The sequence below is a fragment of the Rhodotorula toruloides genome (genome assembly GCF_000320785.1).
Source record: "Rhodotorula toruloides NP11 unplaced genomic scaffold Scaffold24, whole genome shotgun sequence".
Lineage (NCBI taxonomy): Eukaryota > Fungi > Basidiomycota > Microbotryomycetes > Sporidiobolales > Sporidiobolaceae > Rhodotorula > Rhodotorula toruloides.
The window spans coordinates 1-26,324 of NW_015622984.1; the positions used below are offsets into that span (position 1 = coordinate 1).

Genomic DNA, 26,324 nt, shown 5'->3' on the forward strand with positions numbered 1-26,324 from the left:
CTAACCCTAACCCTAACCCTAACCCTCGAGGAATGGGCGTGGGCGCTCCGAGCCTGAGGCTGACTCTCTTCATCTGTACCCTCATTGCAACACGTACTACTGTTAACGCGTCGTTTCCCAGAAACATAGCCCCGCTACACCCCAACCGCCTCGCCGCTCATGATCCGCTTCATCCGCCGCTTCTTCTCCTCGTCCCGGTCGATCCAGCGGAAGACGGCGTTCTGGACAAGCGTGAACGCGTTCGAGGTCATCCAGTAGATGCAGACGGCCTGTGTGCAGAGCGAGTGGGTCAGTGCTGCGGTTCCTGAGTGCCCCGCCGAGCGAGCGAGAGCTTCGAAGAGGGAGAGACCAGAGCGGATAGGAGACGAAGGAGACGCGGAACGCACCGCTGGAGCCATCCCTGCGATGGTAATGAACGCGAGACTGGCCAAGCGCAGCGCATTCGAGATGATCTTGTTCGTGTCCGGCTTCTTCCGCTCGACGGCCTGAGGCGGCGGCGGCGGCGGTGGCGGTGCGGGTCGAGACGGTACAGTCGCCATTCCCCGCACGACCATCGGTTTGCCATCCCTCGCTCCTCGCGCGACCATCCTCCTCCGTTCCGCCGCACTGACGGGCTTCCCAGCCTGCGCGACCATCGCGTCGAGCGGGTTCTCGATCGCCTCGCGCGCCTCTTGCGTTTGCCGCCGGATCTGGCTCGACACTTCGATGTTGAGGAGCATGAGGAGGCCAACGCCGAGCGGGAGGTACATCGTGACGTCGGGGAGGACGAGCGAAGGGACCCAGAGGAACGAGGTCGAGGCGAGGTCGTGCAGGTTCGACAGCGCCGTCGTGGTCAGCGTCGAGCCTGGCGCCAAGTCGAGAAGCGAGGGGAGGGAGGCGGGCGTGACGGCGAGGAGGGACTGGGCACGGTCGCAGGCGTCGCGGAGGACGAGGGTCGCGGTGATGAGGATGGGCATGTGGACGAGCGGCGGGACGAGGACGGTCAGGCGAGGCGAGCAGTTGTGTCGCCGTGCAATCGCGTACGCCTCCTTCTTCGCCTGCGGAGAGAGCGTGGGTCAGCTGACGCGGAGACGATCTGGAGACGTGCGACGCACCCGCTTCTGAAACTCCTTCAAGTACTCCTCGTAGCTCTTCCCCGCCCTCCGACAGTCTGACCGCGTCTCGAGTGCGATCCGCGCCTGCTCCTTCTTGACGAGCGGCAGAACATCGTTCGCAAACCTCGCGATCCGCCGCCGCTGCCAGACATTGAAGGGGAGAGTGAGGGCGGCGCGGTAGAGGATGGTGGCGATGGGGATGAAGGCGAGGTAAGAGAGCGAGAGGGACGAGGGGATCGAGAGGAGGGCGTCCGAGAGCGGTTCGAAGAACGTCGGGTCGGGAAGCGAGTCGGGCGCGAACAAGTCGCTCAAGACGGGCTTTGCGGGAGATGAAAGGTCTGGTGTTGAAGGGGACGGAGCAGACTCGACGGGCGGCGGAGTTGACGAGGAGAGGGAGAAGTTGCGGGATGCGAGGAGGCAGGCGGGTGGTGCGAGTTGCCGTGCTGGTCGGGCGGAGAGGAAGGGCGCCACAGCGCGAACCGAAGGAGTCGCAAGGCGTGATTGCAGAATCATCTGCTGGCGTTGCACGGACAAGGGTGTCAGTTCCGCGTTGGAGAGGGAGGTCAGGAGCTGTCGAGCCGGCCCCATCGCTTCGCGCCACCTGTAACGCCGGCAGGAGCTTCCCGAGGTTTCAAAGAGCCGGTTTCTCCGCTTCGGACCCGCACAGACGCCCGCATCGAACGCCGCATCCTCGCATTATGTGCCGACGTCGAAGGTCCCGCTCGCGATTCCCACCGCACCTGAGACCGCCCGATTTGGCCTGACTGCCCAAGTTCATGCAGACTCCATTCCGGTGGGCACGGCCAGCTCACCGTGCTGCTGTGAGGGCAAACCGAAGGATGCGGGGCGAGTCGAGGTGTGCGAACGACGGGACGACGGCAGCGAGTGGGAGTTTCGCCGGTCAGTCCAGCTCAGACAGCACAATGAGAGTCCAGCAGAGCCACGCCAGTCCAGCCAGAGCGAGCGCGAGTTGTAGAACCTGTCCCAAGCCTCGCCGTGCCTTCGAGCTTTCGCCCATTCGCTGACGGCTCGCTCACTGCACACCGCTCTGACGGCCTCGCTGACCTCGCCATCTGACTCGCAACCTTTCATTCTACCGACTCGCCCCTTTGAATCGCCTCCCGACGACGTGTGGATCCCGCAAACGCCCTCTTGAGCGAACGAGGCGTCACCAAGCTGGATCCGCTCACCACGCGCAACGAACGTGAGTGCTGTGGCCGTGGGACGCGCTGGAAGACTACAGGGGACAGACTGGACCCGCGAACGAGCGGGTTGGAGGGAGTGACGGCGCACTTGTCGGGATGATCGCGCTCGAACGAGTCGACGGAACGCGACGGGGCTCGCTTGGGGGCTGCTGGCAGAGACAGACAGGATGCTGCACTCTCAAGACGCTATCAGAACGAATCCGCTAACCCGCCTTGCGTTGGTTCGCCGCTGGACAGCCCCGTTCGCCCGCACGCGACCAGACTCGCTCGCCTGCCGCGAGACGGCGTTGTAGCCAATGGTGAGCATGCACAGACTCTATCACAAGCTGCAGAGCTAACCCAGACTCCCCCGGCAGACGACGCCGCCCGACGAGGCAGATGCGCCTCCTCCTCCTCCCCCGCTCCCCGACTATCCCGTCCCGCCGTCCCTCGACCTCGACCCCGTGCCGTCCAAACACGAGCTCTTCACCGCGACGACGTCCTCTCCGTTCTCCGCCCCGCCTCCCGCCGATGATCCCCGAGTCTCGCTTCGACATCCCCACTCCTCCTCGAACACCGTCAACCGAATAGACGCCTCGCCCGAACCAAGCACATTGAGCGAGTTTCGCGACTCGGAGGGCCCAGCCCGGCGGATGACGCGCCTGCGGTCCCTGTTCGAGTCGCTCCCTCCCCCTTCTCCACCCTCGACCACCTCGCCTCTCCCTCCGACACCCGACGAAGCCCCGCCACCGACAGAAGACGAAGCGACACGCTGCGCACAAGATCGGAAAGCCTACGCGCGCGAGTTGTGGCGGAAATGCGGCGCCTCGGTCGCTGCGTCGGTTCCTCCTTCACCCACTCCCTCTTCCTCGACCGCGCCACCTCCCTCGTCCGACAACGAGCGCCAACGAACCGCTGCCCTTGCCGCCGTGCGATGGAAGGCGTTCGAGCAGTACGCGGAGGAGAAGGAGCGCGAGTTGTGGCGCGCGTTCGTCGAGCTCGACCACGACGGCGACATGCGGCTGCGGAAAGACGAGGTGCGCGAGGCGTGTCGCCGGGCGGGGATCGACGTGCGGGACGGCGCGATAGACGAGTTTGTGAGGACGGTCGACCGGAATGGGGACGGCGCGATCAGTTTCGACGAGTGGAGGGACTTTCTCCTGGTGCGTGCGCGTGCTCCTCCTGACGCCAAAGACCTGCTGACCCGTTCCGTGCAGCTACTGCCTCGCCAAACGTCGATGAAGGAGATCTGGCGGTATTGGCAGGCGAAGCGATTAGAGCGGCCTTCGATGAGCCGGCTGACGCAGGATGGCGATGGTGAGTCCGCCTAGACGCTACACCAGCACTCCCTCCCAACTGACCTCGTCTTCCCTGCGCTTCCGCAAAGTGACAGTCGTGATCGGACGAGGCAAGTCGGGGTGGAACAAGCTCCTCGGCAAGTCCACAGGCTCGTCCGCGTCGTCGACTCGAACACGCCCCGACGATCGCGAAGCCGCGCAACGACTAGCCGACGCGACGAACCTGCACAAGCTCGAGCCGGTCAATGACGAGCAGAAGTACGTCGCGGCGTGCGAGCGGTTGCGGGCTGAGCGGCGGAACAAGGGCAAGGCGCGCGCGAATGCCGAAGCGGTCGCCAAGGCACCTGCGTCGTCGACCTCGCTCGACTTTGAGGAGAGCGGCGTGATCGTGACGGACAAGGAGCGCGAGGAGGTCAAGCCGGCGACAAAGGTTGAGCAGGCGCAGGTTGCGACGGTGCGGGAAGAGGAGGAAGAGGAGGAGCACGAGCCGACGCACGACATGTTTGCCGGCGCGGGCAAGTTTCTGCTTGCGGGAGGACTCGCTGGAGCAGGTGCGTTCCCGCGCTCGCGCCCTCATATCTCTCGCTCACCCGACCCCTCGCTCGCAGTGTCTCGGACAGCGACCGCCCCGTTCGACCGCCTGAAAGTCTACCTGATCACCTCACCCGCCTCTGCGCCGCCCAAACCCGATCCCGCCGCCCAACTCGCCAAGTCGGGCAAACCACCACGTCCTGGCGCCGGCACGCTGGTCAACGCCATTCGCACAGTCTACGCTCAAGGCGGTGGCATCAAGGCGTTCTGGACGGGCAACGGGCTGAACATCATCAAGATCTTTCCCGTACGTTGCGGGACAGACCCAAACCGCCGCATTCAAGCTGACCTGGCGTTACTCGCAGGAATCGGCCATCAAGTTCCTCTCGTACGAGTCGGCGAAGCGCATCTTTGCGCAGTACTGGGACAAGGTGCCCGACCAGACGCTCATCTCGAACTCGAGCCGATTCGTCGCGGGAGGAATCGGCGGCGTCATCAGCCAGTTCTGTGAGTGCGCCATTTGCTTCGAACTGTGCTCTCGCTCACGTAGGCCGCCCCCGCAGGCATCTATCCGATCGAGTCGCTCAAGACGCGCGTCATGTCGTCGAGCGGCGGCTGCAAGAAGGGCAACGCGCTCATCTCGCAGACGGCGCGCGACATGTGGCGGTCAGGCGGCTTCCGCTTCTTCTTCCGCGGCCTGCCAGCGGGCCTCATCGGCGTCTTCCCGTACTCGGCCATCGACATGTCGACGTTCGAGGGCATCAAGCTCGCGTACACCAAGTGGGCGGGCGAGGAGCCTGGAATCGCTGGCAGCCTGACTTTCGGCGCAATCAGCGGCGGCGTCGGTGCATCCAGTGCGTCTCGTCAAACGTTTGAGTCTGAAGAGCTTGCTGGCTGACGATCCTCCCCTGCGCAGGCGTCTACCCTCTGTTCGTCATGGACCTTCTTTCCACGATTCGCATGCTTTCCCGCTAACCTCTGGCCTGCTCCCCTCGCAGCAATCTCGTCCGCACACGCCTGCAAGCGCAAGGCACACCCGCACACCCGCAGACCTACACGGGCATCCGCGACGCCGCCTTCAAATGCTACCAGCGCGAGGGATGGCGAGGCTTCTACAAAGGTGCGTCTGCGACGTCTTTACATGTATAGGAGATCACTGAACGAGCGCCGCTGCCGCAGGCCTCACGCCGACGCTCGTCAAGGTCGTCCCCGCCGTCGCCATTTCATGTGAGCCTCGATCTGGCTCAACAGGCTTGACCCTGGCTGACCCACTCCCCCGTGCACAGACGCCGTCTACGACACGTCGAAGAAGATGCTCTTCGCGCAGGAGGAGCCGGTCTGCCACGCCCACGACGAAGACTCGACCGAAGAGTCGTAAACCCCCCTGCGCCTTCGCCTTACTCTATCCCGCTCCCGGCCTCGTTCTCAGCATTCCATACGACTCGCACTCGCCTAGATACCTATCGCCTTCACCGCGTACATCGTTTTCCGGCATTCCCCTCATCGCAGCCTCTCTCCGTCCCTCGTCGTCCATCGTCGTTCTCTCGCTTTTCGCACTTGTTGTCCTTAGCTCGTCCTTTGCGCCCATGCACTGAAGATAGACAGTCAACTTCACGTCCAGCGGAGAGAGATGCTGTCGACTCGCACTCTTCGCCGCTTGCCTCTTGACTTTGCGCTCCTCTCGCTCTCTTCGACGCCATGGCGGACTCACTGCACGCCCAAGCTGCCGCAGAGCTCGCTGCAGAGCCCGTCGTCGCGCCCGCTGTCCCCCTCGAGCCGTCCCGCCAGCGTCTCGCACACTCCGCCACTTTGACCGCCTCGCCGTCATCGACGACCGCTGAACGAGTCAATGGGGCTGTCCCGCTGCGCATACCGGCTATCCTGCGCTTGCAGGAGAGCAAGGGCGGCTCAGCGCTGCAGAAGAAGGAGCGGACGGCGAGGGAGGGCGCAGACCCGGTTCCGAGGAAGGGAGGAGGGACGGCGCCGGGCGGGAAGAGGCGACGAAGGCGGTGGGAGAACGGTGAGTACACGGTTGTGCCTGCCAGATGAGGCTGTACGCCCGGCGAGACTCCTGCGCTCACTCGAACGCTCCCTCCAGCCCAACTCGCCGGAAATCCTCACCTCCATCGCCCTACTCGCGCCGATTTCAGCCCTGGACCGTACATGAAGGATCTCTCGACAACGTTTACACCCCCGCCCGCCCACTTCTCCCGCTCGACGTACGTCTCGTCTTCTCCCGCGTCGACTCCTTCAGCTGCCTCTCTCGCCAGCAACGCCGACTATGGGCAGTTCTCGATGTCTCTGCGCGGACTGCGGCGTAACTTGCGACTGGCAGTCGGGCCTCGCGCTCAACGAGGACAGGGCGGACGGACAGAAGAGGTCCTCGACATCATGGAGCGCGAGTTGAAGGACTGGCTCATGCTGAGCGGACGCATCCCCGAGGGCTTCTATCACGACTCGATGCCCCTCGTTGGCAACTCGCTTATCCAGACCATCCACCGCGGCAAGCTCCTCGACCCGACTGCGCTCGAAGACTTTACCCTGCCTACTCCCGGCACACTCGACTTGCTCCCGGACCTGCCCACGCGCACGACCGTCGCCGATCTTCCCGACGTGCCCACCCTCACCGAGTTGTCCCGCCAACCTCACACCCTCATCTGGCTCGCCCCTTCTTCGCATCACCGCTTCCTCCTCCACTCGCTCGCACGGTACTACAACCTCACCTCCTTCTCCCGCCCGCTCAACCCGCTCGAGCCTGACGTCCGAGTCACGCACATCTTGCGCCCTCAGCTTGTCCGGCCTCGCGGCGTACCAGTCGCAGCAGCTCACGGCGAAGCAGGAGCGTGGGACACGCCGCCGGGGACCGACTGGAGCGCTGCGGGCGGGACGACGACGGAGATCGAGGAGTTCACGGCGGGCGAAGAGACGGATACGGATGCGGGAAGCGTCCTGGGCGAGCGTGTCGGCGACGAGTGGGAGACGGTCTCAACTGGACAGCCCATCACGGGCGGCACGGACGACGAGGCCGAGGCGGTCTACTCGTCCGCTACGGACAGCGACGACGGCTTGGAGCGAAGCGAGGACAGCGAGTACGAGGTGGATGACGCGGCGCGCAACGGCGGCGTCGACTCGCTCGCCTCCTCCTTCGCCGACCTGTCCACCGCGCCCGTTGCTCCTGCCACCCCCTCGTCTCGCTCTGGCGTCAGTACCCCGTCTCCTGCCTTTGCACTCTTCGTCCCCGTCGCGTCTCCCGCCGGTGCCGCCACGCCTCTCGCCGCTGTTCCTCCCCGCCAGGCTTTCTCCCCACTCTCGCCCGCATCGCTGGCGACGCCGACGCGACCTGTAGACCGAGCTCGCGGTCGCCGCAGCCTGCCAGGACCGTCGCTGGACGGCTACACCTCGGCCGAATCGAGTCCTTCGCGCAGTCCGACCCGCGGAGCGAACGGCGGCACGAACGCCATGTCGTCATCCGGCCGGAACGCTTTCGTCGGAGCAGGTCTCGCGGACTGGAAGCTGCCGGAGCGGGACTTTGTAGACTGGCTCCTCAACTAGATGCGTTCTGCACTGTTTTGCATAGCGTCGTTCGCATCTTTGGCATGCGCCGGCTTGTCTACGATGTGCTCATCTCCGGTGCGAGAGATCTGCGTAGCGGGCGGACGCTAGCGGTGTAGGCGCAGAAATCGTCCGCTGTGGCGGCAATGACACCTGTGGAGGCGGCGTTTTGCTGCTGTGACGACTCTGTGCATGTCGGATGCGAGGTGTTGGGCTGCGCACACGACCGGGAGTCAACGATGCGAGCGCGACAAGACTGAAAGCGACGCAACGAACCCGAGTCTGCTCAAGGCCATCCTCTAGGTCCCGGCGCCTCACCGCACCTCATGCTGCCGCCTCGACTTCTCGCCCTTCGCCTCGGCGGCTCCTGTAAATCCAAACCCACGTTCGCTCGGTCCCTTCGGTGCACGTACGGCAGATGCTCCGTTTGTCAAGGGCGGGCGAGACGACTGAGACAGATTACGAGGTGTCGAGGCAGATGAGGTGCTTGAGAGACGTTCTCGGCGGCTGGTGTTGGCGGGCGAAGCGGACTTGGACGAGGTCGGGCGACTAGCAGTCTCCCCAGGCGACGAATCCCGTTTCGACCCACCCTGCAACGACAGCTTCTCCATCCCTTCTCGCACACCCTTCGCCGACCCATTCCTCCTCGACGGCGACGACGAGGACTTCACCGCAACCGCCTCCTCGCCCAAGATCCGTCTCCTCGCCTCCGCATACTCCTTCTCCCTCTCCGCCAGCGACTTTTCCTGCCTCGCACGCCCTTCACTACTCGATGTCCGGCTCGAAGAAGAGGCGGAAGCGTTGGGTGCGGGAGAAGGGCGCTTGAGGATCTTCAGTTGCGGAGGACCGTTGGCGGTGGAGGCGTCTAGTGCGGCGGAAGGAGGGGCGCGGGCCGAGGACGAGGGTAGGATAGAGTATGTCGGCTTGACGACGTTGCTGCAGGATCAGGAGGGCGAGTGTCAGCCCTTCGAAGAGCCGAACGAGGACAACCGGCGCCAAACTCACGCGTTCTGCCACAGCCGTGCGTTTTTCGCCTGCTCCGTAGTAGGCCGTTCGTCCCTCGAGTAGTCCTGCGCATCGAACTGAGACCGTCAGCCGTTGCCGCGGTTCGCCAACTTCATCAGCTGGCGAGCGAAACGCACCTCTTCCCAGTCGTCCCACGCGTCCGGCGGAGCTGCTGTTCGCTCAACCGGGAAGGCAGAGTAGGCTGAAGGAGGGAGCGGCATTGCCGGAAGCAGAACGAGGGAGTCAAGCGGGAGAAGCGAGATGTCGAGGAGGAAGAGGTCCTCGTGAAGGGGCAAGTGGACTGGTAAAGTCTCGCAAGCCACGCACAGAGAGAAGGTCGTTCCAAGGCGATCTACTCGCATGGTTAAGCTGTACGCGGACCAAAAGAGGGAGTGTCTACGGGCGAGAGAGACAGGAGAGTGGATACAAAGTTCCGTACGAGCGAACGGCGCAACAACAAGAGATCCGACAGATTCGAAAGTAGATACAAGGCGTCTAGGATGGGCCGGAAGCGGGGTCGATCCAGGTGCTGTTCGACAGGAAAGCCGTCGCAGCTTTTGTAAAGTCGCCCGAGGTGCCGCCTTGCTGGTACGCGAGGCTGCGAGTGCGAGCGGGTCAGCACGCGCGCTCTACCAGGAAGCAGAGACGCAGAATGCACCGGAAGTAGTGTACAACGTTCGCATCGAGCGCGGCGAGGGAGTAGTTCGTCGCCGCACCCGTCTGCCGCAAGACATCGTCGACAAGCAACGCGAACCCGTCGTACCCCTTCCCCGCAACGTCTTCGGGAATGCTCGACCACTGGATGTAGCCGTTCGAGACGGCAGCCGCAAAGTTGGTCGCGTTGGTGAGGAAATCGGGAAGCGGGCTGCCTGTCGTTCCGTCTCCGACGAGCGAAGCCGGTGTCTGGAGGATCGAGTCCATGCCCCACCGCATCGCGCCGTCGAGGAACATCCCGAGAAGGAAGCCCTGGAAGATGGCGGACGGGCGGGTGACAAACGCCGAGCCGGGCATGAGGACGATGGCGGCGATGTAGTGGTGCAGGCGGAACTCGAGACCGGGCAGGGCGGAGAGGATGCCGACGACGACGCCGCCGACGATGTACCAGCGGAGGTAGAAGAAGAACCAGCCGGTCCGCCGGATGACGCGCAGCTGGTTCACGACGACGAGGAGGATGAAAATCACAAGGACAATGACTGCGACGAGTCCGCCCGGCTGCTGGTTAATGTCGTGCGGCGTCAGGCGGTCGATGGGGATCCAGTTGAGCGAGACCTGCGGGCGAACTCGGTCAGCGGGTGAGACGAAGGTTGTCGAGAGGCCGGACTCACGTTGATGAGCAGCCCGACCCAGAAGCCCGCCAAGTACCACACCGTTCGCTCCAGGACGAAGCCTGAGTTCTCGAAAGCCGGTGCGACCCAGCGCCAAGCGTGCCGCCAGAACGACTCGCCGACGAAGAGGACTGGGAGGAAGTTCTTGAAGGCCGTCTCGAGATTGGCTGTGGGTACTGGCTGTGTCAGCGAGAGCTCGAACAAGCGATGTATTGTACGCACGCGGCATGGCGGACGGATCGCTGACAAGGATGACATGCCAGGCGCCGATGCAGAGCAGAATCCAGAAAAACGCTTGCGGTCCCGGTCTGCATGTGGTCGCATCGTCAGCCCAGTCCATCAGAATGTTATCGGGTGCCCGTACCTAATGAAGAAGGAGAGGATGAAGGTCATGGCGACGTCGAAGCCGACAATGTCGTCGCGCAAGTCCCGGCACCCGTTCTGGCTGACACCCCCGACAAAGCGGTAGCTGCTCGGGAAGGTCGACTCGAACGCAATGCTGTCGACGCCGTTGCGCTTGCCGCCGACGTAGCCCGTAAACTCGCCGACCATCTGGACCTCACCGCACCCGCCTCGCCGTTCGTCGAACAAGCCGTGGTGGATCGCTGCGGCGCAGATCCAGCTGTCGGCGCGGTAAGTCGACTGCGAGTCCATTCCACCGACAACGAGTGGCTGGTAGATGACGAGGTCGTCTCCGACTGCGCGATTGTTGAGCAGCTGGGTCGAGAGGACTTGCGACGGACAGCGAAAGATGAAGCTGTCGTTCGTAAAGGGCTGGCAGGTCGTGCCGTTGATGCCGCAGCCATCGTTGGCGGACCAGAAGGACGAGGTGGCGTCGACCCAGGTCGGTGCGCCAAAGTTGGTCGACGAGGTGAAGAAGGATGCGCGGACGAGGAAGGCGAAAGCGAGGATCCAGGCAAGGAGGAAGAGGGGTGTCGTGAGGTGTCTCCGTCGCTGTAACGGCATGAGTCGAGCCGTGCACCACCGTTCGAAGCGGGCGAGGCGAGGACCGAAGTAAGGGAGGGGGAACGGCGGGAGGATGGTCTCGATGTGCGGCGGCGACGGACCCCTGACCCAGACGAGTGCGCGGCCTAGCCGCGGTCGCTTTGCTTGTATCCGCACCAACAGCGAGTTCAACTTGTCGTCGAACGGGCTCACTGCCGCGAGACGGACACCCTCAGGCAGCCGTGGAGTCGCCTCGCCGCTGGACCCGCCCAAGCTCGACTCCAAGCTCTTGCTCTTCCTCCCGAGCAACCGACTGCCCACGCTGCCGAACCAGGACACCGTGCTCGCGCTCCTCGACCTGCTGCGAACCTCGGCGTAGACGCCCCCTTCCTCTGCGAGCGCATCGTCGTCCTTCTTCGCGATCGGCTCGTCCACGAGCTGTGCACCCGTTATCGACCCGTTCTGTCCATCCACCGCAGCCGATCCGTGCGAGTGCAGCTCGGGGAGCTCGACAATGTGGTCGAGCTGATGGGAGGATCGGGTCGCTTGCCACGGGTTGGGGTGGTCGCCGGGTGTTTCGCTGCCCTGCACAGGCATCTCCAGCAGTCCCTCGAGCTGTCCAGTCCAGCAAGAGCGAGTCGAGCGAGCGAGGGCAACGTTGACCTTCGCAGCGCTCGGCACCAAGTGTCGTCCAGCACTCGGCGTCTTGCGGGTCTGGGATGGACAGCTTGGAGAGCCTGGTAGAGCACTCGCAAGGCAAGGCCGGTGGGTCCGGAAGAGAACGGGAGAGCTGGAGAAAAGCCGGCTTCGACAGCGACCACGGCGAAGAGAAGGGATGCCTCTGCGTCCTCAACGTCGTGTATGACAAAGGGTACAGGGTAGAAAGTACAGCCAGGAAGACCTTCACCGGAACCAGCCCACGACGCAGTGTCCGCCCCTCTATCCCGCTCACTGCTGCCCCGCCGTCTGTCGTGGCTTGCCCTTCTGTCTCCGTGCCTCGTTTAGCTCGTTCCGGACCTGCCAGAGCAAGAGGTCAGCCAAGCAGAGTGAACGGGCGACCCACGGGGACTCACGAGCTCGACAAAGACGGGAACGAGGCGCGGGATGTGCTCGAGTTTCGGCGGGTCGATCGGGGCACGGTCCTTCTTCCTCGGCGGGCGAGGCGGGACCTGAGGCGGGTCCTTGTTCGGCAAGGGCGGCGGCGGCTGCTCGTCGGCCTCGAGCTCGCTCTCGCTGCTGCTGTAACCGGCCGCCTCCTCGTCGCTGTCCTCGGCCTCGACGTCGTGCACGTCGTCCATGACGTCGCCGATGTGCAGATTCTGCATGACGCCCGAGACGAACGCCGCGTCGGCGTTCTTGTCGAGGTCGTCGCCGCCGCCCTTGACCATGCGCTTCTTCATCCGCTCGTGATGCGCGAGCTTGAGCTTGCGGTGGTACTCGACGAGCGCATCCACCTCGGCCAGCACCTCTTCGCGCTCCTTGCCGCCGACGGGGAGGAGGAAGTCGAGCGAGACCCGGCTCGGGAGGCCGTCGCGGACAAAGTTGATGAAGAGCTCGATCCACGCCATCAGGTTATCGAACAGCCCTTCGCCCTTCGAGTGCACCTGGTGGACAAAGTGGTAGAAGCGGTCCTCGTGGCGCGCAACGAGGTCGACGAAGAGTTGGACCGTCCGCTGAGGTTCGGTCAAGTTGGCTGCGGGTGCGTCGAAGTCAGCTTTCGAGTCCCGCTCGTCAGCAGACGCTCCACGCACCGTCTTCCGCGTACTCGACCGTCTTTATGAGGTCGTTGATGAAGGCCTGGAGGTCGCTGAGCGAGTCGGCGATATTCGCGGCCTTGTAGACGCGCGCGAGCGGCTCGTAAAAGATCGTGACAATGTCCTTGAGCAGCTCCGACGTGCTTCCCTGCGAGCATGAGAGAGGTCAGTGACGAGAACGTAGAAGAACTCGTTGCCCGAACCGACCTCAAAGATGAGCTCGATGAGCTGCTCCTTGTCCCTCGCGGCGGTGATGAGCCGCTTGTAGACGTACAAGTCCTCGTACAACCACGCCTCGTCGTTCGTCGGGCCTTCGTCCTCATCGGGGTCGTGCAGCGCGTCGCGCACCTTCTTGTACTCTTCGTAACGCACCGCACATCTCGCGAGGTACTGCATCGTTCTTGGGTCGAGGCGGGGCGCGCCGGACTGCCGCAGGATGACGGTCATGAGGTCGATGCCCTCCGACTCGGCATCGAGGCGCATGGCGTCCTGGTCGTCTCGCGGCGCATCGACAAACTGGCGGACCTTTTCGCACAGCCTGTCGTCGCCGATCTTGCGCGCAACGAGCTCGGCATCGTCGCGCAGGTCCTTCGCTTCCTCGTTCAAGCCGCTGCTGAACATTTTCTGCACGAGCGAGGTCGAGCCAAACGGGCGCGCGAGGAAGAGGTCGAGGACAGAGCGGATCATGGCGACCGGATTCGAGATCTTGAGGATGCCGCGGAGCATGAAGTACGGCATGAGGCCGTGCACACGCTTGAGAGACGCGAAGACCGAGGACGAGTTGTCCGAGCCGAGGAAGAGCTGATAGATTGTCGACGCGAGGCTGCGAGGCTGATTGTCAGTGCGGTCGGGAGCAGGAGCGGAAGTGCGACCCACGAGATGCGCGCCCACTCCATCACCTTCCTGTACTCGACGGGCAAGTCGTCGACCCTCTCCGTCTGCCTGATGGTCGCAAACACCCTCGACAGCCCATCGTGCTTGACGAGTTCCTCCCTGAACTTGCGCAAATACCCCTCGAGCTCCTCGACGCGCTCCTCAACTTCGGCACGGAACGACTTCATCTCTTGCTCGCGGATCCGGTCCATCTCTTCGCGGATCAGGACGTCCTGTTCTTCGGCGGGCGTGAGCTGGATCGGCGACTCGAGGAGGAAGGATTGGAATGCGTCGGAGGCGGCAATGACGGGATTTGAGAGGAGCGAGCGGAGGTAGGCGCGGAGGGTGAGGCGGTTGCGCTCGCGGGCGAGAGAGGGGACGTGGTTCGGATCGAAGACGGGCGTCGGGGGCTGCGAGGGCGACTCGTCGCCCGTGAAGGAGGGGCGAGGGGAGGGCTGAGTCGAGGCGTCGGGCGAGGCAGCCGGCTTCATTTCGGTCGAGCGGCGGTCCTTGGCCGGTGGGCCCCTGACGTCCTCCTCGATGCACTCCTTCTTGAGCTGCGGGGCTGTAGCGCGTCAGTCTCGTTAGCTTTGAGCCGCTCAATGTCGCACGCACCGTCTCTGCCAGGCGGACAAAGTCTCCGTATCGCCGCGCGACGTACACGTCCGACATGCCCTTCCGCCTCGTCCGGACAAGGAACTCTTCGTGCCTCTTGATCCGCATCCTGCTCTTCGTCTGTCTGTTCCGCACCGAGACGACGTTGATTGAGAACTCTTCGTCCGCGCGCTCGAGTTTCGTCAGAGGCCCGCGCCGCTTCATGCCCACCAATGCGGCGCCAGACTGCTGCGTCGCCGGCGCGCCCGCATGCATCGACCCGTCGTCCTCGATGCGGACGACTTCCTCCTTTCCATCGTTCTCGGTGAGCTTGATTGCGGCGCTCATGACGAGCCCAAGGTGCTTCTCGACCTTGCCAGCAATTCGTTTCCGCTTCGTTACGGACTCGCGTTCGTCCGATGACGAGATGTTGCGCGAGACGAACGAGTAGACGAAGGGCTGAAGTTTGTGTGAGAAGAAGGTCGGCGGGCAGGCGATGAGGAAGGGGAAGGAGAGGACAAAGTGGTGGAAGACGAAGCGGAGGAACGGCAGGTCGACGTTCGATTCCCAGTCGCGCTCCTCTGACCTCGCCGCGTCTGATCCCGGTGCGGGTGCTGGCTGCGGTACGCCATTGACGAAGCGGGATTTTGGGAGAAAGGGCGGGCCGAGGACGGAGAGAGCGCCGGGCGAGTCGAGTTGCGAGAGCTCCTTGACAAACTCGAGGGTGACGAGTTCGCGCTTGAGGTAGTGCGCTCGGAGCGGGGTCAAGAGAAGGGGATTGTCGGAGGGCGGGGCGAGAGAAGCTGCGACTGAGGGAGGAGGGAGGATGCCGAGGTCGGAGGCGAGGCTGCTCGTTCGAAGCGGGATGCGGCGTGTCGGCTTCGAGTCGTCAACGGGGATGAGTAGAGACGAAGAACGGGACGCGCTCGTCGGTGTGAGCGAAGTCTGTCGAGATGACGAGGGAGAGTCCGCTGAGGACATGGCGGCTGCGGTGGAACGGCAGGGCGGGTCAGCTGGCGAGTTCCCGTAAGCCTGTGAGCCTTGTGGCGACGTCTGGGCCACCTCTGCGCCGCCCTAGAACCCTGCATCGCTCGTTTCTCCTCCTCCCCACCGGCTCATCGCAAGGGAGCCGCACCATCCCTCAAGACCTCCGCCAGGCTCGTGCGCATGCAGACAGCTTCGAGTAGCCATGCAACATTCGTTGCGGTCTCCTCCACGGTGCCCCGAGCCGTTCCCACCGCGTACTCGACTCGAACGTTGGCCGAGGCGGTGCGCGAGATGTCTCCCTCCCTCGCTCGTTGCAGAGGGACTCGCCTGTTCGCTGAAGACCGTCAGAGCACTCCGTAGCACCCGTAGCGACAGCCGAGCGACCGAAAGAAGCAAGCGAGGCGAGCGGGTCGAAGGTCGAAAGGTGACGCTCTTTCCTGCGGCCAAGTCGAGAAGGGAACGTCGCGCATGGATGGAATACTTTGTTGTCGACAATTGCAGCTCAAATAGTGAATACTGGTACACGGTGTATAGACACAGGCGAGGGCGGGACCCGGGTTGGTCACTCCTCCGCAGGCTTCTTCAGCTCCTTCTCTGCCTCGTCCGCCTTCTCAGCCTCGCCCTTCTCCTCCTCGCGCTCAGCCTGGATCTCGGCAATCTCGTCGTCGAGCTCCATCGATTCGGCGTCGTCGCCCAACTCGAGCGGCTCGCGCTCGATCAAGGGCCGGATCACGCGCTCGAAGTACGGCGCGACAGGGCTGTGCGGGTTCGCCGCCTTGACCTGGTTGTAGTACGACTCGTAGACGTTGCCGTCGTACCGTCCGAACGGCGAGTTGATCTGCGGGATGGTTCGTCAGCTCCGAAGTCGAGGAAAATGAGAGACTCGCACGACGTACGATGTGGTCGGTGAAGCCGAAGCTGTCGGTGAGCAGGACGGCGCACTTGCGGAGCTCGGCGCACAAGCTCGTGACCTGTGAGAGCGCACGAAGCTGGGTGAGCCTCTCCCTCGTGACAAGAGCTCAAGATTCCGCGACCGACCTCGTTCGAGATGATGTCCATCTGCTTGGGGGTGAAGAACTTGTACTTGAGGAACTGTGCCGCGTTCTCCTCGATCGCCCAGCATCCGTACAGGCGGCAGATCTCGTCGAGCGTCTTGATGACGCCGTTGTCCTTTGGCTCGTCCTTGGCGAGCTCGACGAGCGCCTCGTGGAACATGCTGTGTGTCGGGGTGTGTAAGCGAGGAGCTAGTACAGGTGTGAAATGGCACCACGCACCGGAACATGTAGCCGGCAGTGTGCACCCGTGCCGCAATGAACCGCTCCTGCGAGCACAACTCGAGCGCCTCTTCCCTTCCCTTGCCACTCTTCATCGCACCCTCGAATTTCTCGTACGCCTGTCGGACGACGTTGGCAGAGACGGTGTCCCAGCCTGCTTCGAGAGTCTTGAGGTCGAGAGTTGCCTCGTCCGACGGGCACGAGGCGGTCAAGACGCCCGGGAGGCCGTTGAGGTAGGCGGTGCCGCCGGGGAGCTTCTGGCCCTTGACGGCGTCGGCGTACGACGAGACGAGCGAGCGGCCCGACTGGAGCGTGAGGATGGTCTGAGGGGCGGGGGAGCGTCAATTCGGAAAATTGCGAGACGAGCGCTCAAGGGGAAGCCGCGACGACTCACGTTGTCACCCTCCCAGGTACACTGGACCGCTTGGTCGGCGTACATACCAGGCAAGCCCGAGTACGCCGAGTATCCATGGCCACCCAACGACGCACGGCACTTCTCGATCGTCTCGAGGGCGTTCCACGTGCAGAACGCCTTCAAGCCGGCACTCGTCGCATGCGTCTCCTTGAGTTTCTCGAGGACCTCCTTGGTCTCGGCCTCGTCCGAGTCGGACCCGAGCGACTCGAGTTGGCCGCTCATTTCCTCGAAGAGAGCGGTCATGCGGTACGAGGTGAAGCCCATCGCGACGGCCTGCGAAAGGAGCGGCAACAGGCGGCGCTGGTGGATCGGGTAGTCGAGCAGCTGCGTCTCGAGCTGTCGGTCGTCGGGAAGCATCAGCGCAGGAACTCCGCCGTTCGTGTTGGAGCGGGCGCACCTCGTTCTCGCCGACCTTGAACTGCCTCCTGACCGCCGCATACCGAATCGCAATGGTCAAAGCCTTCTTCGCGACGTTCGCGGCGTCGGCGACCATCGCCGTCCGGCCCTGGAGGAGCGCGCCGTACGTAAGCTGCGCAAGGGGCGGCTCGCGCACTTCGCCGTCACGCGTCACTTGGGTGTGCTTCATGAGCATGTAGGCGCGAGGAATGCGGACATTGGTGAATTGGCTGTGCGCGCGGGAGACCGTGGTCAGCTTCGACGTCGCCTGGGTTCTCGCGATTGTCTGCCAGCTCGCTCTCCGCTCCGCCTTCTCCGCCACACTCTGCTCAGCAGCGTGATATCGAGGAACCGCGCACTCACATCCAGCCATTATCGATCCCATCCCTACCCATCTTCTTCCCAATGTCTCCAATCGCGACTCCCGGCAAGAGCTGGTACGTCTTCGGGTCGCGGAGGGGCACGATGAAGGTCTTTGTGCCGTAGACTTGGCCTTTGACGATCAGCTGGGCGAAGACGGAGCAGTGCGTGGCGGAGTGGGCGGCGCCTGCGAGTTGGACATTGCGTAAGTCAGCGGGACTGTCGCTTGAGCACTCTGGGGGACAAACAGCGCCGACGCACCTCCGATCCACCACTTGGTAGCCGAGACGCTCGGCGTGTGAATCACAAACTCGTCCGTCTGCTCGTCGAAAGTCGCGGTCGTCTCGAGTCCGGCGACGTTCGATCCGTGCGCGAGTTCCGTCTGCGCGGAGAGGAGCATGAGCGCGATCCTCAGTAGAAAAGGGACTAGAGGGAGGAAGAGCGCGCGCGTACCATGCCGAAGCAGCCGATCATGCCGTTCAAACCGAGGAGTCCCTTCGACATCCAGTAGCTCTGCAAGAACAACGCCGTCATTTTGGCACGGTGTAGTAGATCTGGCAAAGCTGACGCACCATCTGGTTGGCTGTTGCGCCTGACCGGATGGCGCCGAGGACTGCGAAGCCGAAAAACGACTGGTAAGTACTCCGAGCTTGCGAGAGCGATAAAGAAAAAGACGCGCAGAGGCCGAAGTGGACTTTATCATTTAGAAAGAGCAGTCAGCATCATCGCCCGGACTCTAGGAAGCAGCCTGGAGTCGACCTACCGCCCTGCGAAAGGTGAGGAGGGTCAGCTCCGACTCCCTGCGGGGTGCAGTTGGAGCGCACGTACGAAGCGAGTCCAGAATCCTGGGTCGGCGAGCGAGACGACGTTCATTCGCTGTCAGGGGATGGAGATCAGCCCGGTACGAGGGTACGAGGGGAGGAAGGATGAGGGTCGAGGGAGGCGCACCTTCTGGAACTCATCAATTCTTTCGCTGGTAACGTACGATACAAGTGTTGAGCTATAGATGCGCGGAGGAGAGTCAGCGCCGGCGGATGAGGTCCAGGGAGTTCCGAGGAAGCGAGCGAAAGAACCGGGACCATCTCGTCCGGCCGTCCGTCGCTTTTCGCCCTGCCGCCTTCCGTACGCAGCGATTCTGAGGAATTGAACGCACAACTTGGCCATAGTGCGCTCGCGGAGCTGGTCCTTCGTGAAGTCGTGAATGTCGTCGAGGCGGAAGAGCGGATTCCGCTGGATCTCCATCATGTGCTTCTCGCGCAGCTTGACCTCTGCGTATGCACACGCGAGTGTCAGCATGCTTTCTTCCAAGCAGGGAGCCTCGGAGTAGGAAGGCTAAGCGGCGAAGAAGAAGTCCCGCGACGCACCCTTCTCTCCGTCGCCCATGGCGTAGGTCATGCGGCGCAGGTCAAACGGCGGATTCTTGCGCTCGTTTGCCATCGTCTCCATGGGCGTCGGGGGCGTGGGCGTGTCGGCGAGGGGAGTCGGCATCGTGTGAAGAGGGAAGGTGGGGGTATGCGGTTTCGAGAGGGCTGGCGAGCGGGTATGGGCAGGCGGCGACTGGCTAGGCGACGCTGTGTGAGGTGTGAGAGTGCAAGGAGGGTAGCCGGGTGTGCGGGCGTGCAGAGGCAGATGAAGATGACGAGGGTCTGCGAGATCGGGGGACGACGAGGGCGTGTGAGCGAACGAGTGCGGTTGGGCACCCGCGAGCAAGGACAGACCTGTTGCTTGTGACTGTCCAACGTCGATCCGCGTGCGAGTTTGACGTTGTGCGGTGTGTTGGAGCGAGGAAGAGAAGCGAGCAGCTGCCGGCCACTCGTCCCCGACCTCGCCGGCGACGACGAGCGTCCAGTTGCGAATCTCGCGCGCGGTTGGCCCGTGAAAGGCTCGCACTCGATAACCGGGTGCGTGTGACACGGCTCTGCGGGCGGGCGCGGATCGAGCACTTCCGCCGAACCAACGGCGCTCTTCCTCTGCGTCGTCCTCGTTCTCCTTTCGCTTCCGCTGGTCGCCGGCGTCTCCTTCCTTCGGCTTGCAGTCTGCCTGACGACGTCTCGCACAGCTTTTGGACAACGCCAGTCGAACTTACGCAAATCCACGCGCTTCCCGCCTTCCAGCGACTCCAGCGGAGTTTTCTTCGTCCCTCGTTGGTCCCTCGCTTCTCCTCCGTCGTCCCACTCGAAGGCTCGTCTGCCGCGCTTCTTAAGAATTAGGCGACATGCAACTGCTCAGAGGCCGGCCGCAAAGATGGCACGACAAACGCGAACGCCTCTTTGGAGACGGAGCGACGCTGAATGGCTCCCTCAGACAGCGCTTCCGTTCTGCTTCTTGTTCTTCGGTCTCCTACCTCTCTACAAAGAGTCCCATGGTTCCTTCTGACACTGCGGCGGACGCTCAAAGCCTAGCTGTCCTCGTCCTCGCGTCTCCTTCGCCCCGTTTGCTACGTCGCTCCTTCCTCCGCGCGCTGCCGCTGAGCGACGTTCCGTCTTGCAACAAGTGCGCCTTCTTACACGTTTGAAAGGTCTCGCACCCTTCGCGATGGCTCATGTCGACGCCAAACCCACCCCGCTGCGCCACTCGCCTCTCTCCCTCCTCCCTCTCGCTTCGCTCGGCGACAACCACTCGCAGCGCTCGCAACGACCCACTCAGACACTCACAAACACGGACAAACGTGCGTGGACCTGCTCGCTTTGACGCGGTTTGCGCTCCCAGCGAGTCCGGACTGATGGAAATCGAGGACGATGAGTGGCGGAAAGTCCACGGGTGCAATCCCGCTGACGACTTAAATTGCTTCCGTAGCATTTGGTGGCCCGGCCAAGAGCCTTGACGCTAAGAAAGAGGTGCGCTCACATCCTCTTGCCCTCTCAACGTCGCCCGAGTGCAAGCAACCCGCTTCCTACCTGCTTACCCGGACATCCGCACGCTCGCAGCTCGTCGACCCCTGCAAAGTCCAGCAGGGAGCTCCCAAGCCAGTACGCTCAGACTCTATACACACTCGCCGTCGGACGCCCTCGTCGAGGCGACCTTCTCAAGCCAACATTTCCCTGCGACGAGAGCGTGCTGACATTCCACCTCGCGCCTCTTCTCGTACGTCAACAGAAGCATATTGCGCCCCAGACCTCGCCGCTGACCGGGTTGACCGGGATGGCCAAGCTTCGCGCGGCGTGCGTCCTCCTCCCCTTCTCTTCCTTCGCGCTGACCCACCTTCCCTCCTCCCCCTCTCTCCCTGCCTGACGCATCACTCAACTGATCGCAACCGCGCACAGCGGCCTCCGCGTGATCCCGATGCCGTTTGACCTCAAGCCGATTCCCAAGATCCCGCCTCGCAACCCAATGTACGATCCGGCCAAGCTCTAAAGCGGCGACGAGAGGCGACAAGAAGGAGACAAGGGGCGCTTGATGAAGCAGGGAGCAAGGGAAGGGGAGAATGTAGTTGTTCTGCAACTCGGCCGAATCGAGACTGCGACGATGTGACGAGGTGCATTGCGAGAGCGTCTCGGGAAACGCGGGTGACGTGAACGAAACGAACGAGAGCGTGAGTGGGCGAGGGGTACGACTGAGTGATGCGGTGGAGGGCGACGCTGCCAGAGCGAAAAGAGATGTACAGAGCGAAGAATGCGAGAGTGTCCATGGACGCAGGAAAGTGACGCCTACCACGGCGTGTGCGACGGCGCGCCTTCGTAGCGTCGGAAAGTGTATCTGCACAGACGAGCCGAGTCAGCGAGGGAATGCGGAAGGGATGGAGAGACGTCGGCGCACCCGAGGAACGCGAGTTCCCTGCTGCCGCTCGAACCCGCGTCGGCGCCTTCGGGCTGCTCGGGGACGTCGTTGAGGTCCTCGGTGGGGAAGTAGCTTGTGTCGGTGAGGGAGCTGTGCGCAGGGTCCCCTCGACTATCAGTACATCGGCCGAGACGGGGCGAGAGAAGGCTGAAGCGTTCAGTACGCCCGCACGCACCGAAGCTGCGGGATGAACGGCGACTCTATGTTGCGGATCGTGTTCCAGTCGACGCCGGCAAAGAACGGGTGGTTCTTGATCTCGTCCGCCGAGTTGCGCCCGAGCCGCTGGTCCGCCGACGTGATCATCCTGCACGTGAGCGACGAGCGTCAGCGAGGCGCCCCTCAGCCAGGCGAGCGAGTGCACCCACCTCCGGATCATGTCCTCGGCCTCGCGGCTGAGCCGGACGTCGTCGGGGAAGAAGAGCTGGTTCTTCCAGTCGATGATCTTGCGGTACGTGTCGTGTGCGTTCTCGGAGCAGAAGGGCGGGTAGCCGACGAGGCATTCGAACATGATGGCGCCCAAGGACCACCAGTCGCACTCTTGGCCGTACCCTTGCTGCAGGAAGATCTCGGGCGCGATGTAGTCTGGCGTGCCGACGGTCGAATAGGCCTGCGGGAGTGTGCGCGAGGAGTGCAAGGCGAAGCGCAGCAGGGCGATGACGGAGATGAGGAGCAGAGGAGACGACAATGTCAGCAATCGCCACGATTCTCGCAACGCGAACTGCCGCGCGCACCAGCTTCCGCCTGTTGGCCTTCCACGTCGCGATGGCGTCCTTCGAGCTGACGGTCAGGTTGATCGAGTTGAGCGCGACCGAGTTGCGCGCGCCCTGCTGCTGCTGCCCGTTCTGCGCGCCGTTCGCGTTCCCGCCGCCATCGAGCAGGCGCTGGTAGTACGCCGAGTCGTGCTGCTTGTGGAAGCCGGTCGAGAGGCCAAAGTCCGACAGCTTGATGTGCCCGTCCTTGTCGATCAGGATGTTATCCGGCTTGATGTCGCTGTGCGGCGCGCGGAAACGCCAGATCAGCAAGCCGCCAAGCTGGGGCGCAGCAAAGAGAACGGTTACCGCGGACGTACCGGTGGATGAACCCAAGCTTGTGGACCGCCTCGATCGCCAACACACACTCGGCCATGTAGAACCGCGTGACGTCCTCGGAGAAGGTGTCGTACTTGATGAGCATGGTCATGAGGTCGCCTCCGGGCAAGAACTCCATGAGGAGGTAGAGGTAGTTCGAGTCTTGGAACGAGTAGTAAAGCTGGACGACCCAGGGCGAGTTGGACTCGGCGAGGAGGTCGCGCTCGGCGCGGACGTGGGCGAGCTGTGAGGTTGATGCGGAGATCGAGCAGAGTCAGCTTCGCCTGGCGGCGGAACGACTCGGCAATCAAGGCCTCGCCGCACCTGGTCCTTCTTGAACATCTCGGCCTTTTTCAAGCTCTTCATCGCGTAGATCTTGCCCGTGTCGACCTTCTGCACCAATCGGACCTGTTGCGGCGCGAGGCGGGAGTGCGAAAAGCAAGGACAGCGTTGTCAGCATTCGTGTCTCTCCGCGAGTCGGCGGCGCGCAGCGCCTCAAAGACCTCAGTCTCGACAGCCACGATCGAGCGAAGCACCGACGCACCTCTCCGAAGGCTCCCTTGCCGATGACCTTGACCGTCCGGAAATCATCGAGTCCCAGCCTCGTCCTTCGCAACCGGAGGAACGACGATTCTGTCCGGCCGAGCTGCGCGAGCTGGCGGGCTTTGCGGTCGTCGGAGAGGGTGTGGTCCGAGGCGAGGCGCTTCTCGAGGTCTGTTCGCCTGCGGGTACGGAGAGAAGGGCGTTAGTCGGGTTGCAGGCGAGATTCGCGAGCTGAGCATGGGCGCCAACGCCTCGCGCCCGCCTCAGGGAAGACCAAAGGCCCATCGCGTGCCTAGAAGTGGCCTCCCATAGCGCCCTGGCTCCCTGCTCCCTCCTCGGAATCGTCCTGACCGCCTTGCCGTCATGTCTCGTCCTCCTCATCGCCCGCCAACCTTCACTTCGCCTCGCTGAATCATCGAACGGCATTTCCCTCCCTCCACAAACGCTGCCAACCCGAAAGAACCATTCCTTCTTGCCAGCCGAATGAAGAGGCGCGCCACGTCGCGTGCAAAGTCGAAACCAGCGAGCGTCGACCATCCGGGTCAGAGCCGCCCAAGTCCTCCGTAGCACCCATCAGACCCTCACAGCAGACTCAGTGACCGCACAGGAACCCGCACGACGGAGCGCAGCGGCCTGAGCGAGCGAGACGAGCGGAACCGGCAGACTGACCTCGTGTTGCGCTCGATGGCCTCCTGGACCGCCTTCTGATAGTAGTGCTCGAGCTTGAGCTTGGCCGCCTGGGCCTTCTCGAGCGTGTCCTTGCGAAACTGGGGCCTGCGGTCGAAGACGACGTACTGGGTCGGGGCGGCGGGGGGTTTCGAGCCAAAGAGGGCGTGGTCGCGCGCCTGCTGGGCCTGCTGCTGTTGCTGCTGAAGCTGCTGCTGCTCGTACGCGACCCTCTGCGCGTGCTGCTGCTGCTGGAGCGCGTACGACTGCTCCTGCGACGCGATGAACGACGGCACCGTCCCCCGCCCGTACGCCTGCTGCTGCTGAGCAGGTCGCTGGCCCTGCTGGTAGTACTGCTGGCCCTGCGCAGGTCCCTGCTGGTAAGCCATGGTGAGGTGACCGGACAAAGGACGGCGTGAGCGGCTTGCGCGACGACACGCTCGCTCGACCTCGCTGGAACGGCGCTGGCCACGCTAGACTGAACCTAAGAGTGCTCTTGACGACACTCCCGCTCGAACCGGTGTTCCCTGCGCTATCGTCGCTTCTCTCGACCTCGTCCCCCACTCACTCGCCGTGACCCGAACACTCGCGCCAGCACTCGCACGGGACGGCTCGCGTCGTGGACGACCAGGACGGGACGATTACGATGCAGGACGTGCAGCTGTCGCTGGCGTTCATCGTGTGGGCGCAAAGGCGGGATAGGGCGTCTGCAGGCGGCGGATCGAACGCTTCGACGGCGAACGAGGGACTGTACAGCTTCAAATGTGCGTGCGAGGGGCTCACAAGGACGATGAGATTGCAGGCTGACCTGAGTGACTCGCGCAGACCACAACAAGCCCGCCTCGGTCGACCCATCCTCGTCCGCGACCGTCTTTGCCGTCCCCTCGACCTCGACTTCCTCGCAGTCGGCCGAGCCAGACACGATTTACGCTTCATTTCCATCGACGAAGCAGGGCGTAGGGAAGAACAAGGGAAAACAGGTCGAGCACCGCTTTGTCGGGACCGAGATGCAGGCAAAGGAAGTGGATGTCGTGCTAGTCTGGGACGAGGCGGCGCAGGTGCGCGAGAGCTTCGTCTCGGAGCTGTGTAAGATGTGCTGAACATTGCGGACTCGCAGTGCTGGTCACTCGAACCGCTCGTCTCGTCCATCTCCTTCAAGCCCGACCGCACGCCCAACTCGAAAGCCCCGCCTACTCCCCCCGTTCCCTCTGCGCACGAACTCCAATCCACCACTCGCGCGTTCTTCGACAGCGACGCAACGAATCCGTTCGCTTTCGTCGCTGCCCAGCCTGCGGCGAAGAACGAGGACAAGCCAGCTGCGAAACGACCCAAGTCCTCGTCCAGCTCGTCTGCTCCACCTCCGCCTGGTCTCGCCTCGCTCCTCAACCCGGCGTCGTCCCCATCCGCGAACGGCGTTCTACCTCCCTCCGCCGCTCAGTCGGAAGACGAAGATGACGATATGTTTGAGGAAGTCGGCGTCGGCGAGTCTCAGCCGCAGGTTGCGGACGTGCCTAGTTACTTGAGGACACCTGGAGGCGGAACAGCGCCTCTGCCCGACCTTGCACCCGTATCTGCGCCGCTGCCCGTACCGCCCAAACCGCCTTCTCCTCTGCCACCGGTCGCCCAGCCACCTTCTCGACCTCCGGCTCCTCCACCATCCCGCCCTGTCGCATCTACACAGCCTGAACACCCTCCACCACGACCAGCCCAGTCCAAACCCGCGTCCGTCCCTCCCCGCCCTCACCCCTCCTACGGCTCCAAGATCCCCGCTTCCTACACGCGCCAACTCGCACAAAAGGCGAAAGAAGCAGACGAGGCGAGTTCTGACTCGGACGATGACGAGGAGGACGAGTACGAGGATGAGGATGTGCAGATGCGGCCGATCGGGGCGAGTGTGGATCGACCGCCGGCACAGGGGAAGAAGACGGCTGAGGCGGATCGGACGACTCGGTCTGGCGCGACGTTTGCTTCTGCGCCTGTGCAAGCTGTGCACCTCGGTCCATCGAGCAAGGCGACTCCGCCCGCGCGCTCGACGACCGCTTCGAAGTCAATCCAGCGCGTCGCACCCAACATCTCTGACTCGTCCTCGTCCGACTCGTCTTCCGACTCTGACGAGTCCGATTCAGGCGGCGTACCGAGCGCCGTACGAGCGCAGATGAGTCGGCAAGTGAATGCCCAGATGGCGAAAGTGCGATCCGGGACCGGGACGCCCGTTCCGCCTGCTGTTCCTGCCGGTGCGGGTCAAAGGAGGGTAAATTACCCGAGTATCCAGGCTGCGCAGGCGGTGCAGCAGCAGCAGGCGAGGTGGCAGCAGCAAGTGCAGGCTCAGCAGCAGCAGAGGGCGGCAGCGGCAGCTGCTGCGAGTGCGGCGGGGCGGCCGGGACCTGGTCAGGTTGGACGCAAAGGGCTCGCGCCACCGGTGCGGACTGCAGGTGCGTTCGAGGTCTCGCTTGAAATCCGAGCTGGAGGACAGGAAGCTGACGCTTCTCGTCGCCAACAGCCTCGCTCGACCTGCGCCAGGCCGAGATCGAGAACGACATTCCCGACTCGAGCGAGGAGGAGTAGACGGAGGTCTTACTGGTAGAAGGAGCGGTTTCGCTGTTGTCAACTTGCATCCGTTGGACTCGTCGACAGACTGGAGGTTCGCCTGGACGGCTCCTTTCGCTTTCTCCGCTCGCGTGAGC

At 63.4% G+C, this 26,324-nt stretch overlaps 10 protein-coding genes across 10 annotated transcripts; 4 read left to right on the plus strand and 6 right to left on the minus strand.

Annotated features, from left to right (window-relative positions):
- Nucleotides 1-102: 102 nt before the first annotated feature.
- On the minus strand, nucleotides 103-2,186 carry RHTO_03884 (uncharacterized protein; the record flags this gene model as incomplete). The annotated part of the gene is made up of 4 exons (XM_016417553.1): nucleotides 103-269; nucleotides 387-1,037; nucleotides 1,095-1,607; nucleotides 1,907-2,186. 4 exons carry the CDS (start codon nucleotides 2,184-2,186, stop codon nucleotides 103-105), a joined length of 1,611 nt encoding a protein of 536 aa, XP_016270960.1.
- Nucleotides 2,187-2,595: 409 nt separating this feature from the next.
- RHTO_03885 (mitochondrial carrier protein) lies at nucleotides 2,596-5,485 on the plus strand (the record flags this gene model as incomplete). Its single annotated transcript, XM_016417554.1, has 11 exons — nucleotides 2,596-2,598; nucleotides 2,656-3,441; nucleotides 3,496-3,595; nucleotides 3,672-4,127; nucleotides 4,185-4,414; nucleotides 4,473-4,614; nucleotides 4,671-4,961; nucleotides 5,024-5,036; nucleotides 5,106-5,227; nucleotides 5,287-5,334; nucleotides 5,394-5,485. 11 exons carry the CDS (start codon nucleotides 2,596-2,598, stop codon nucleotides 5,483-5,485), a joined length of 2,283 nt encoding a protein of 760 aa, XP_016270961.1.
- A 320-nt stretch (nucleotides 5,486-5,805) lies between these two features.
- RHTO_03886 (uncharacterized protein) lies at nucleotides 5,806-7,659 on the plus strand (the record flags this gene model as incomplete). Its single annotated transcript, XM_016417555.1, has 2 exons — nucleotides 5,806-6,127; nucleotides 6,206-7,659. 2 exons carry the CDS (start codon nucleotides 5,806-5,808, stop codon nucleotides 7,657-7,659), a joined length of 1,776 nt encoding a protein of 591 aa, XP_016270962.1.
- A 58-nt stretch (nucleotides 7,660-7,717) lies between these two features.
- Nucleotides 7,718-8,885, minus strand: RHTO_03887 (uncharacterized protein; the record flags this gene model as incomplete). Its single annotated transcript, XM_016417556.1, has 5 exons — nucleotides 7,718-7,873; nucleotides 7,936-7,958; nucleotides 8,045-8,595; nucleotides 8,665-8,729; nucleotides 8,802-8,885. 5 exons carry the CDS (start codon nucleotides 8,883-8,885, stop codon nucleotides 7,718-7,720), a joined length of 879 nt encoding a protein of 292 aa, XP_016270963.1.
- A 274-nt stretch (nucleotides 8,886-9,159) lies between these two features.
- Nucleotides 9,160-11,531, minus strand: RHTO_03888 (LCCL domain containing protein; the record flags this gene model as incomplete). Its single annotated transcript, XM_016417557.1, has 5 exons — nucleotides 9,160-9,262; nucleotides 9,323-9,933; nucleotides 9,990-10,156; nucleotides 10,212-10,297; nucleotides 10,354-11,531. 5 exons carry the CDS (start codon nucleotides 11,529-11,531, stop codon nucleotides 9,160-9,162), a joined length of 2,145 nt encoding a protein of 714 aa, XP_016270964.1.
- Nucleotides 11,532-11,882: 351 nt separating this feature from the next.
- RHTO_03889 (Phox-like domain-containing protein) lies at nucleotides 11,883-15,136 on the minus strand (the record flags this gene model as incomplete). The annotated part of the gene is made up of 6 exons (XM_016417558.1): nucleotides 11,883-11,951; nucleotides 12,008-12,627; nucleotides 12,686-12,836; nucleotides 12,896-13,511; nucleotides 13,565-14,118; nucleotides 14,177-15,136. The coding sequence occupies 6 exons, from the start codon at nucleotides 15,134-15,136 to the stop codon at nucleotides 11,883-11,885; spliced, it is 2,970 nt and encodes a 989-aa protein (XP_016270965.1).
- A 568-nt stretch (nucleotides 15,137-15,704) lies between these two features.
- RHTO_03890 (acyl-CoA oxidase) lies at nucleotides 15,705-19,075 on the minus strand (the record flags this gene model as incomplete). The annotated part of the gene is made up of 15 exons (XM_016417559.1): nucleotides 15,705-15,980; nucleotides 16,039-16,113; nucleotides 16,181-16,358; nucleotides 16,417-16,739; nucleotides 16,811-17,167; nucleotides 17,229-17,457; nucleotides 17,591-17,774; nucleotides 17,849-17,969; nucleotides 18,041-18,100; nucleotides 18,160-18,200; nucleotides 18,267-18,281; nucleotides 18,412-18,463; nucleotides 18,536-18,587; nucleotides 18,741-18,855; nucleotides 18,952-19,075. 15 exons carry the CDS (start codon nucleotides 19,073-19,075, stop codon nucleotides 15,705-15,707), a joined length of 2,202 nt encoding a protein of 733 aa, XP_016270966.1.
- A 1,047-nt stretch (nucleotides 19,076-20,122) lies between these two features.
- Nucleotides 20,123-20,941, plus strand: RHTO_03891 (uncharacterized protein; the record flags this gene model as incomplete). The annotated part of the gene is made up of 5 exons (XM_016417560.1): nucleotides 20,123-20,255; nucleotides 20,384-20,424; nucleotides 20,515-20,556; nucleotides 20,684-20,748; nucleotides 20,851-20,941. 5 exons carry the CDS (start codon nucleotides 20,123-20,125, stop codon nucleotides 20,939-20,941), a joined length of 372 nt encoding a protein of 123 aa, XP_016270967.1.
- Nucleotides 20,942-21,234: 293 nt separating this feature from the next.
- Nucleotides 21,235-24,029, minus strand: RHTO_03892 (AGC/NDR protein kinase; the record flags this gene model as incomplete). The annotated part of the gene is made up of 9 exons (XM_016417561.1): nucleotides 21,235-21,283; nucleotides 21,344-21,454; nucleotides 21,540-21,668; nucleotides 21,730-21,971; nucleotides 22,096-22,354; nucleotides 22,434-22,675; nucleotides 22,756-22,839; nucleotides 22,976-23,153; nucleotides 23,644-24,029. 9 exons carry the CDS (start codon nucleotides 24,027-24,029, stop codon nucleotides 21,235-21,237), a joined length of 1,680 nt encoding a protein of 559 aa, XP_016270968.1.
- A 257-nt stretch (nucleotides 24,030-24,286) lies between these two features.
- On the plus strand, nucleotides 24,287-26,205 carry RHTO_03893 (transcription elognation factor Eaf, N-terminal domain-containing protein; the record flags this gene model as incomplete). The annotated part of the gene is made up of 4 exons (XM_016417562.1): nucleotides 24,287-24,404; nucleotides 24,466-24,698; nucleotides 24,758-26,072; nucleotides 26,141-26,205. The coding sequence occupies 4 exons, from the start codon at nucleotides 24,287-24,289 to the stop codon at nucleotides 26,203-26,205; spliced, it is 1,731 nt and encodes a 576-aa protein (XP_016270969.1).
- Between the last annotated feature and the right edge of the window lie 119 nt (nucleotides 26,206-26,324).